The 11,217-nt window shown below is 30.8% G+C and overlaps 3 protein-coding genes across 3 annotated transcripts in view; 1 reads left to right on the plus strand and 2 right to left on the minus strand.

Annotated features, from left to right (window-relative positions):
- Positions 1–272, minus strand: part of LOC108690598 — a 72,802-nt gene extending 72,530 nt beyond the window's left edge. Inside the window, exon 1 of the mRNA XM_018197969.1 lies at positions 257–272. The gene's annotated coding sequence lies outside the window, so the exon portion shown is untranslated. The remainder of the gene's footprint in view (positions 1–256) is intronic.
- A 4,983-nt stretch (positions 273–5,255) lies between these two features.
- Positions 5,256–6,563, plus strand: LOC108690595 (mitochondrial import inner membrane translocase subunit Tim17-B-like). Its single transcript, XM_018197966.1, has 2 exons — positions 5,256–5,405; positions 5,790–6,563. Exon 2 carries the CDS (start codon positions 5,792–5,794, stop codon positions 6,281–6,283), a length of 492 nt encoding a protein of 163 aa, XP_018053455.1. The 5' UTR covers positions 5,256–5,405; positions 5,790–5,791; the 3' UTR covers positions 6,284–6,563.
- Positions 6,564–6,566: 3 nt separating this feature from the next.
- Positions 6,567–7,312, minus strand: LOC108690596. The gene is made up of 2 exons (XM_018197967.1): positions 7,003–7,312; positions 6,567–6,922 (listed from the first exon to the last, which is right to left on the minus strand). The coding sequence occupies exons 1-2, from the start codon at positions 7,123–7,125 to the stop codon at positions 6,713–6,715; spliced, it is 333 nt and encodes a 110-aa protein (XP_018053456.1). The 5' UTR covers positions 7,126–7,312; the 3' UTR covers positions 6,567–6,712.
- Positions 7,313–11,217: the final 3,905 nt, after the last annotated feature.

The raw sequence follows: 11,217 nt of genomic DNA on the forward strand, positions 1-11,217 counted from the left end.
GTGAAGCGAAGCAAGGCGAGGCGAGAAAGAAACGCGCACACGCGTACCTACACTTACACATTTGACGAGATAGAGAGAGTGAAAGAGAAAGGAAGATATAGTATGTGTATATGTTGTGTGTGTGTGTGTGTGTGTGTGTGTGTGTGTGTGTGTGTGAGGGGGGGGGGAGAAAGAGAGCAAAAGAGATAACGTAGAGAAAGAGGTAGAGAGAGAGAGAGAGAAAAGAAAGAGATCCACTCATAAGGAATGTGCTTACGGCACGAAGTCGCGCGCTCCACTGAGCTATCAGCGGGCATGCGTCCGCGTAGTAACCGGTAGCCCGCTACGAGCTTTCCCTGTCGTTTTTCCAACCCCCGCGCGTCTTCACGGCGCGGCCACCTCTTCCGAGAGCGGCCGCCGCCGCCACCGCCACCACCGTCACCATCACCACCACCAGCACCAGCAGCACCACCATTGCCGGTCGCCCCCGCGCTTGGAACCCGTTCTCTCGCACCCGCCGGAGCGTGCGCGCGCGCTCACCTGCGTGCGGGATGCAACAGATGCACCGGACATGAATCCTCGACCCAGGGTGCGGTGCATGTATGCAGTTACGGAACAGCCGCGTATGTACAGACCCATTACACAATCGAACGTAACGAAGAATAGAAAAAAAGATAAAAAGGAGACCAGAACAAATATCGATTTACCGTGCTAAGTTATCTTTAGAAAAAGATAGCATCGTTAGAAAATCGCACTTTTGTTCGTATTGTATGTTAAAGAATGATTTTGTTTCTTCTTGGGAATACAGCTAGCGCAGCTAAACATAGACAATTTTTATGCATTATTATTTTCAGAAAGATTTTTATATTTGATATTGTATACATATACATATATGTGTGTGTGTGTGTGTTTTGTGTGTGTGTGTGTGTGTATGTGTGTGTGTGTGTGTGTGTGTGTAATATATATTATGATGTAAATTAAAATTTACTAAAGTGCATTGATTTCTCATATAATACATTACAACGCACAATTATACAATTTACTCTGTAATAAATAATATTGCGTCACAAGCATCATTATTTGTTAAATATAACTTGCTCATCAATAACGATTTTATTATCGAAAATCGTTATTGATGACCAGATAATATTTAATAAATAATAAGGCTTTTGTGAATTATTACTTATTGCAATAAATTATGTATTTAATTGCGCATTATAAATAAATAAATTATACTAATAGAATTTATTATTTTGTTATTTTTCAAAATTATCTCTTTTGATATAAAATTAAATCTAAATAAATTGGAGAATTTTATATCATTATGTACATACATTTTCTAATTGTACACATGGAGTTTCTCATTGACACGTATCTTGTTCGACTTTTTACTCTTTGGAAAATCGATGATGTGAGATGCAACAGTTACAACGTCATAATATAGATACATTAATTATAAGGTCATAATACACTGATGTAATCTATCTATAAATGGATAGTAAAGAAACAGCACATAATACAAGTACATGATACATAATACAACCCTCTCTTAGAAACTAGGCCAACTTAAAGAGTATCCACTTTTATATTATATCTCACAAACATCAAGGTAATATAGCAATAATTTTCATAAAAGTAATGGCAAATTTAAAAAATGTTACAATATTTTTAATTATTAGAAATAACGCCAATTAAAAATTTTGTTTTCGCTTTTTGTTCTCATTTAATGAAGAAAAAGCAACAAACAAAATTTTCCGATCTGATATTAAAAAATAATTAAATCAATTTATTATAATTAAATACATTTTTTATATTTTAATACATAATGTGATTTCTCTTGAAGTCATTTGTTAAAAAAAAGTTAATTGTAAGAACAAAGAACATTAAAGAACAAAGCATTAAAAGATGACTATGAGAAAGTGTTCTGTATAATATCATAAATTCAATTGAAGCAATTAAAATGCGATAATTCTGATGCATAAAAGAAAATTCTGTGTTGCATTTTGATCCCTAAAAAAGCTAATTGAGACCCTTTTGTATCTGTATCTCTTAATGACAGTCTTTGTGTGATTATTACATTGTTATTAAAAGTTACAAAATATAAGGAGCATCAATCAACTTTTTTAGGATTCAAAATTCAAATGCAACACATTAGAGTTTTTTTTTATTTATATAGTATATCTATATTTATGGAAAAAAGTGCTTACAAACTAATTTGCTCGTGAAATTTCCATATCAATTAATAGGTCGAGATAGTTATTTTATGTAAAGTAATAATTTGATTTTATGACACAGTGACTTTATTATCATAAAATCCTTGATTGATATATGTGGATTCTATACTAATGTCTAACAGATCATATATTTATTTACGGATTTGAAATAATATGTATCACAATCATGTAAATTAATTTCCATTGCATTTATCGTCAAGGATAATTTAATTAAGATTTTATATATGGTTGATAAAATCAAAATAATCATGTGCGAGTATTAATTAAAATAAAAATATAAATTAAAATATGCACATATCTTATATCTTATATCAATCAAAGATAAATCTGAGAATAGATGTGCTACATTTTAAATTTAATCCATTTCGAAATTAATTTACATAATACGTGAAATAAAATTGAAATTTTATTTTATAAATATCACGGATGTATTATCCGTTGAATATATTTGTGGTTTTATATACACACACACACACACACACACACACACACACACACGCACACACGCGCGCGCACACACACACACATACATATAAAATATCTGAAGTTTTGACAAAACGCTCATGTGTAAAACGGATTAAACTGAGTTAAAAAGTTCTCTACTATTTTGCAATTTTTGCAATAGTTAACAATTTTTGTCTCTTGCAGTTTTTTTGTAAAGTTGATAGTATTTAAGAAAAAAATTATTGAAGATATTCAGATCAATATTCGACAATTTTTAGTAATTAATATCTTATTAACAAGCAAATGTATCCCCAATAATATAAATGATTATATTTATATGCTGGAAAAATGAATACTTATATTAGATGCAGTAAAAATCCATTATTTTTCCATTCAATTTCATGCAAAAATAATATTGATTTCTTTTTACTATACCTAATATATTAATAAATTCTTATCGAACAATTATTTATTAGTAATGAATTACTTTTTATACATATAGAAATTCAATTATAATCTTGTATTTAACGTATATGTGCAGACAAACAATAAGGCAGCCCAATAATTTTGATTGATTGATCCCCACTCTATTTTTCCGAGATTCCGTTTTTCGAAAATTCGATTATCATGAGACCTTGAGGCTCTCTAGTTCCATTTTCTAACTCTGTCGATAAAATCATAGCACAAAGAAGATCAAAAATAGATGTGATTCGAGAGACTATTTTCCAACGCCGATAAAATCACATTCTGCTACGTATATTAAGGTGCATTTACATACAAGCATCAAGAAGCGGAAGGAGCAATCAATCAACCGAACGATACGGGTAGTGATGTAAAAATATTTTTTTACGCTACAATAAAAATCATCTCGTTGATTGCTTCCGCTGCTTGAAGCTTACATGTGAACACCTTAGGGTTATAGTACAGAAAAAATTTAAGTAAGTGAATTGATCAATCACAGTAGTCCGTAAGGCCATAACATAATGGTCTACAATGGGCAGTAGCAGTAATGGATTAAGGAGTAGGCGTAGAAATCGACCAATCATAGTTGAGTATCCTCACATTCGATTATGATTGGTTGATTCTACTCTTTAATCCACTACTGCTACTGCCTAGACCATGAATTATGCGTGATCTGCAAAGGCAGATAAAGTTTCAATAAATGGATAAGACTGTAAGAGTAAGAAATTGACCAATCATAGTCGATTAATAAATGGATAAGACTGTAAGAGTAAGAAATTGACCAATCACAGTCGATTATTCTTCTCACATTCAACTGTGATTGATCAATTTGTTACTCTTACAACCTCATCCACTACTGCTACTGCCATTGTAGATCACGCATAAGAGTAACAAATAAACCAATTACAGATGAATATGAGACAAATATGCGTGGCGACTGTGATTGGTCAATTTTTTACTCTTACAGCTTCATCCGTTGTGCTATCAGTGCCAGCATCGCAGCCAATACGGTAGCAAAATTCTAATCCAATTAGCAATCCAATAGTAAAACAAGCATCGTGTCGCAGGTTTTAAATCTAACGAAGAATTAAAGGCAAGAACCAATTATATTAAAGAATTACTAAGCACTAACTGATTAGTTTTCTCTGCTGAATGCAACCATTGGAAGATTTTTACAGGAATTAAGACCCGGTCTTATCAACTCCAATTAAGCTAATCAGTCGATTAAATATCAACAATGATTGATCAATTCTGCTGAATAGCAAATGCGATTAGTCAGTTCCAATGTAACAATCGACTGATTAAGTTAATTGGAGTGGTGAGATCGGCCCTAAGTGCATTTTGATGAAATAGAATAATTAGGGCACAATTAAGGTAAGTATTTCAATTGTGACTTGTGATAATATATTACTCCGTATGTCTTATTAGCATGGACATGCACCTTACTTTATCCTTCTCGATACTATAATTTTATTGATAAAATAGATGCAGTACATATTTAGATTGTGATCCGATTCATGCTGACAACGCAGCGTTTGTTTTCGTTTAATATTTGACAAACAACAAGGATAAAATGATTTTTAGCGTTGTGAACATGAATTGGACCGTGGTCTTAAAGCTACACTTTCCATAACAGTATCCGTAAACGTATAGCCCATTCTACAATGACCAGTAGGCGTAGAAATCAACCAATAATAGTCGAATGTGAGAAGAATAATCAATTATGATTATACACATTCGATTATGATTGGTCGCCTATTCTTTAATCCACTGCCTATTAGAGTAGAATAGACTTAACATAGACCAATCGCGTTGCTCGATTCGGTCGTTCGTAACCGTAATGCGTGGTCTAGTAGGTATAGAAATCGACCAATCATAGTTGAATGTGAGAAAAATAATCAACTATGATTGGTTAATTTCTACACCTATTTCTTAATCAACTACTGTTACTGCCCATTGTAGATCATGCATTACAATCGAACGCGATTAATCGAAAACCTTACTATTATGTTACGAAAAGTGTGTGTGACTAGCGTAATTTGTAGTTTTCATACCGTTAAAATGAACGTTTGTGCGCTGGTTTACGAGATTCTGATGACCTTACGAAAATGGTTGACTAATTTGCCGTCTAGCTTCTGTCTACCATCGGTGATGTAATGATACGTTTATTTGCCAGAATATCGAAGTATCTACCCTTTCATATTCTTTCACATATTTAGCGGACGAAGTGTCGTGTGTTTGGCCTTTTGCATCTCAATTAAAGATTTTTATCGAACAAATTATACGGTAAATACAAGGATAAATTATTTTATTTTTAAAAAACCTATTTGTTTTTAATATATGATAGAATATTCGAAGATGTTACGTGTGAATTAGCTTTCAAACTATACGAGACTTTACTCTAACCTTATCACGTAATTTTTGTAATAATTTTCGTAATTGTCTTTTAGCAAGATGTATATAAATGTACATTCTTGCGTAACACATTTGAAATATATTTTTGAATATCCAAAATATAAATTTAATTCTTTTTTAAAGTAATCTCGAGATTTTAATAGATTACTTAAATAACATTAAGTTAATATATAATGAATAATTCTTGTTCTGTGAAAATTATATTAATCTACTATATTATTTTAAGAAATTGTTACTCTTGTATGATTGCTACAGATATGGAGGAATATGCAAGAGAACCATGTCCTTGGCGGATAGTTGATGATTGCGGAGGTGCCTTTACAATGGGAGTCATAGGCGGAGCAATCTTTCAAAGTATTAAAGGTTTTCGTAATGCACCAAGTGGATGGAGGCAGCGTTTTACGGGCAGTGTTGTAGCGATTAGACAACGAGCACCTATTATCGCTGGAAATTTTGCTGTATGGGGCGGAATGTTTTCCACAATTGATTGCACATTAGTCCACTTTAGAGGAGGAAAGGAAGATCCTTATAACTCTATTATTAGTGGCGCAGCAACTGGTGGAATTTTAGCAGCAAGAAACGGGTTACCAGCAATGGTAGGCAGTGCAATCATTGGTGGAGTGCTTTTGGCATTGATAGAAGGTGTAGGAATTTGTTTCACACGTCTCTCTGCTGAACAATTCAAACCACCTGCATTGGTTGAAGATCCATCACAACTTGGTCCACCGCCGCAGGGCTATCCATCATAATGTTCAACCAAATTCTTTAGATTTTTTCAAATTAGAATGAAATGTTCAAATAACGATGTTCTATAGTGCTTTGCATCAGAATATCTCTTGAACATCTCCTTTTGCCAATGTTAAATTTATATGCAGCATGGAAGTCTTAGATTTAAGTTTGAATAATATTTTATGTTGTTTTCTTACTTATTGCTGTATTTCTTTAAATCCTCCAACTAGAAAGCCAAACACAATATTTTGTAAGAACATGTCCTGTAAATACATATAAAATGTAAGTAACAAAAATAAATGCACAGACAATATAATCATTTTTATTATAAAATATTTTATATAAACTTATAAAAAATTTGTGAATTCTACAAATTTAATTATTTCAAGTATCATATAGCGTAATCACAATAACAAATTAAATTTCTAGCATCTATTTAAGACATTAAATCAACAGATGAATTCATCATCTTCAGTTTCTTCTTCGAAATTATTTATAGATGGTGCTACAGATAAATCTAAATCTTGTTCCGTTAGATTTTTTGAATCATCTACTGGCTCAATTTTTACACAGTTATTTTTAATTGATGCATCTGGTAATATTTCTTGTCTTGAATATTCTGATCCAAGTAGAGTATTCCTCAAATGTAATCGTTCAACCTACAAAATTATTTGAGATATTTTTAATTAAATTAAATTATTTGATGAGAACATTATTTAATATTTAAATTTTGACAAACCTGTAAAGCAAGTATTTGCTTCTCAATCTTGGATAGTATGTCAGTCAGAAATTCTTTTTGATTCCTTAACCGTTCACGGTATTGCGCCATTTCATACGGAGAAATTCGTGCTTCTTTGCTCATTGTCACTGATTGTTCTGCTGATTTTTCACATTTCACAGATCATGTTACTAGTCGATATTCCTTGATTATATAGAATAATTTATTTTTAATCGAAACGAAACCGAATTACAATATTTATATCCCTTCAAATATATTATGATTGTGTTTAGAAAATACTAGTTCAATAACAGTCCAATAAATAATAAACAATTATTTCTGACCAGAAAGAAACTTGAGAGAGGCCGTGCCGATCTTTTTCATGTTACTATCGAAATCACCCATACACTACTGCCAGTATCCATTTTCCAATTTGAGAACTACGTGATTACATATATTTTCTGACACTATCGATAAGATCGTATCGTCGAAAGTAGATATGGTTCGTCTCGGTACTAAATTCTCAGAACAGAAGTATGCTGACTGTTCATGGGAGAATTAGTTTAATGAATCCTTAAACGAAAAAATTTTAATTTCACATATATGTAAATAAAAATTGTTGAATTTTAAGGGCTAAAAAAACTTTTTCTAACTATTATTAAATATTTTATGTAAATTTTTGGAATCTAAAGTGCGACAATTCATATTATATATTTATCACGATTATATTTCAAAAAGAAATGCGAAGAGCGGCACGTAATACAGCTACCTGCTTGTTGAGCCTCGGGAATGGAATGGCTGCGCAGTAACTATGCATAAATGTAATGCGCCGCTCGTGCCATCCCATACCATCCCCTTTCCAAGCCCGCCCATCGTTTAACTGTCGAAATAATAACAAATATTACAAATAAGTAAAATAATATATTCTTTATATATATATATATCGATTTATCATTTCCAGCCTCGAAAAATGGACGATGCATTCTAAGAAATGTTGCTATATAGTTGCTATATATAGTTTACATCCACTTTGTCAGAGAACAGTAGTGCGCAGCATTTTGCGGTTACAAGTTTTGGGCCGTCATGTCCTCTCTCAGGTTTCTCTCTGCTAGTAATTATGTTTGATAAAAACGGGCTGAAAATTTGCATAAAGAAACATAACTGTGTAATTTTATAAGATATTATAAGACAAAATTCGCTAAATTACTTTGAATTTTCAATTTTGTTTATTAAAATTTAATAATTTTTACATATGTAGGAGATTCGAAATTAAACTTTTTTTCGTTCAAGGATCCGTTAAATTATTCCTCTTATGGATAGTCGGCACGCTTCTGTCTTGAAGATTTAGTACCGAGACGAACCACATCTACTTTCGACAATATGATTTTATTGATAGTGTTAGAAAATATATATAGTCATGTAGTTCTCAAACTGAAAATGGATGTATTGGCGGTAGTATACGAGCGATTTCGACGGAGAAAAAGATTGGCATGGCCTCTCTCAGGTTTTTCTCTGCCATTTGGATTATTCCATAATGAAAGCTTTGTGGATGTGCTTTTATGCATATTTCCAAAAGCGTCATTCAGGGCTTTGTCCATCACATTGAGCGGCAAATTTGCACAATTTTGAACGATTTTGTAGTAATCATACTTATAAAAGCATTTTAAGTAAATACATTATTTAAATACAATGTCATGTCAATTTTTGAAACTATTTTTGAAAAAAAATTTATTTTTGTTAATATACATATAATATACATATAATAAAATTTTATATATAAGATATAAAGTATAAAAACATAATAAAAAAATATACTCTTTATATTATGGATTATTTCATGGTGGGAAACCGCAGGGTTGAACATGTATTAACGAGGTTTTTTTCTTTTATTATACATGGTATTATATAATATGATAAAATAAATTAATATACCATTTAATTTTGTACGTATTATTACCGACGAAATCGTATTAAAGCTCATCAACTCTAGGCAAATTTTTAGCAATATAAAAAAGGTCTCAAGAGTTTAGAGATAATTGAAGAAAGCTGACATTATCGACAATTGATATAAATTTGCTATTATTAATATAAATATTCGGCTAATAATGCTTATCAAATTCATGCTTCTTTATATAAGTGCTCCTTAAATAAATATGCATCTGTAAAGCTATAATATTTTATATATGGCCGCAATATTACAATTTTCTTTTTATAATTTCTTTTTTGTTGATAATCAAACTTCGATACACTGAAACACATGATATACTATATTAAAAACTGACATCCTTATGGAAGTTCACGTCCTTGTTAATATTAAAGTGATTAAGAGTAAAAAAACTAATAATATTGTATTAATTATATAATTTATTAGTTTAGTAGACGTGTATATGCATTTAAAACTCAATATTTCCATGACTATAATATAATACAAAGTATTAGAGTGCCAAATTAATTGATATTCAATATTTTTATAGATTACGTATTATATTCAGATTGACCATATCACTTACTTAATATTATATAAATAAATTTTGCAATCGAATTAATGTAAATTGCTCCAAAACGAATAATTTTTTAACGTCTTTTAAAAATATTTGAAAGACGTCTAAAAGGCGTTTTTTGGAAAAGTCTTAAGGGGATCTTAAAGCGAAACTCAAACTCCGATAAAATTATCAGAGATCGCGTCGCGCGCATGTTTTTATATACTACCACATCTCACACAACTTATGATACACGCAGTCATACATTCGTGTCAATTTTCGTATAACATATTCATCGCAATAAAGCGTCTAAGTCTAATTCTAAGAACTCGACATTATTTGTTGTACATTATGTGTAAACTACGAGTTTGGGAACCACTATTTCGTACGTACGGGTTGCAAAGCATTCATTTCAAATAAATGTTGTTACGACTTGACAGCTGAGACGCCATTAAGAAATGGTAAAAAAAAATATCAATTTTGAAATTTTTGATCGTTCTAGACATAGACTCCACTTCTCAGACATGTATTAATATACTTTAATCCTGGAAAAGGATTTTCGAATCGGTGAAAGAGAAAAAAAGTATTTGTTATCCAAAAATTACATGATTTAATAGGTAAAACAGGAAACTTTGAGATCCCCTTAAAAACGTCTTTTGGATGTTTTTCATGTTAAATGTATATTTTCTGGAATGACATTATCAACAATTGGTATTAAATTAGCGACAATAACATTAACATATAAATATTTGAATAATACATTATTAAATTCATGATTTTTTTTATTATGTAAAGGTGCACAAATAAGTATACATACTTGTAATGTTATAATATTTAATATTATTGCAAGATTACAATTTTTTTTCTTTAGTTATTATCTCCATTGATAATCAAACTTGGATGGTAATATTAAAATCACATTTTTAAATAAAAATCGAGTATTATTTAATTTCAAATGTATAATACATGTTTATGAAATAAATAAATCATAAAATTAGTACTTATATATTATCAATTTTTTTATTCTTAATCATTTAAATTTTAAGTCCCATAAATTTTCGTAAAATTTGTCGTCTTATAATAGTATCGGTGTCTCCGACGAGATACTATTAGAGTTTAGAAAGTCGTATTCAAAACGCGTTTTTATCGATGAAAAGTACGTTTTTAAAAGCTATTATCTCTAAAGTCCTATCTCTAAAATGTGCGTAACTAGCATGTTAATGCGCTAACATTGTTGTGCATTCTGAATACGGGTCTCTATGTAAAATGTGAACATAAACTATACTCAGTCAGAAATGACAATCGACATTGATTCCGTTTCTTACTGGAACTATAGTTAGATGTAGTAAAAAGAAATCCATTATTTTTGCATGAAATTGAATGGAAAAATAATGGATTTCTTTTTACTACACCTAATATGTTACGATTTATATATTTCAGGATATTTCAGGAGGTCGATTATGTATCTTGAAATAAGGTAAAAATTATCAAAAATGAACAAATTTATTAGAATATTCATAATTTAATTAACACTTAACACTTGGTTAACACTTAGTGAATTTGCTCACTTTTATAATTTTTTATCTCATTCCATGATGCACAATCAATCCCCTGATAGGTAACACGCACGTCATATCGATCTTTTGGTTCTGTTCCATACTATGTCCATAATTTTTTGGTTCTGTTTCGTATTATTTCCATAAAGCGTCATCGATATGCCTGTAAAACAATTACAGTCATATATATATATATATAT

This window comes from Atta colombica, unplaced genomic scaffold (assembly GCF_001594045.1).
Source record: "Atta colombica isolate Treedump-2 unplaced genomic scaffold, Acol1.0 scaffold331, whole genome shotgun sequence".
Lineage (NCBI taxonomy): Eukaryota > Metazoa > Arthropoda > Insecta > Hymenoptera > Formicidae > Atta > Atta colombica.

What these genes read in the sequence shown, in the direction of transcription:
- LOC108690595 (XM_018197966.1), top strand. Translation starts at nt 5,792, where the DNA reads ATGGAGGAATATGCAAGAGAACCATGTCCTTGGCGGATAGTTGATGAT.
- LOC108690596 (XM_018197967.1), bottom strand. Translation starts at nt 7,125, where the DNA reads ATGAGCAAAGAAGCACGAATTTCTCCGTATGAAATGGCGCAATACCGT. An exon ending in AGCAAATACTTGCTTTACAG is followed by an intron (nt 6,923 to 7,002) that starts GTTTGTCAAAAT and finishes ATAATTTTGTAG; the next exon opens with GTTGAACGATTACATTTGAG.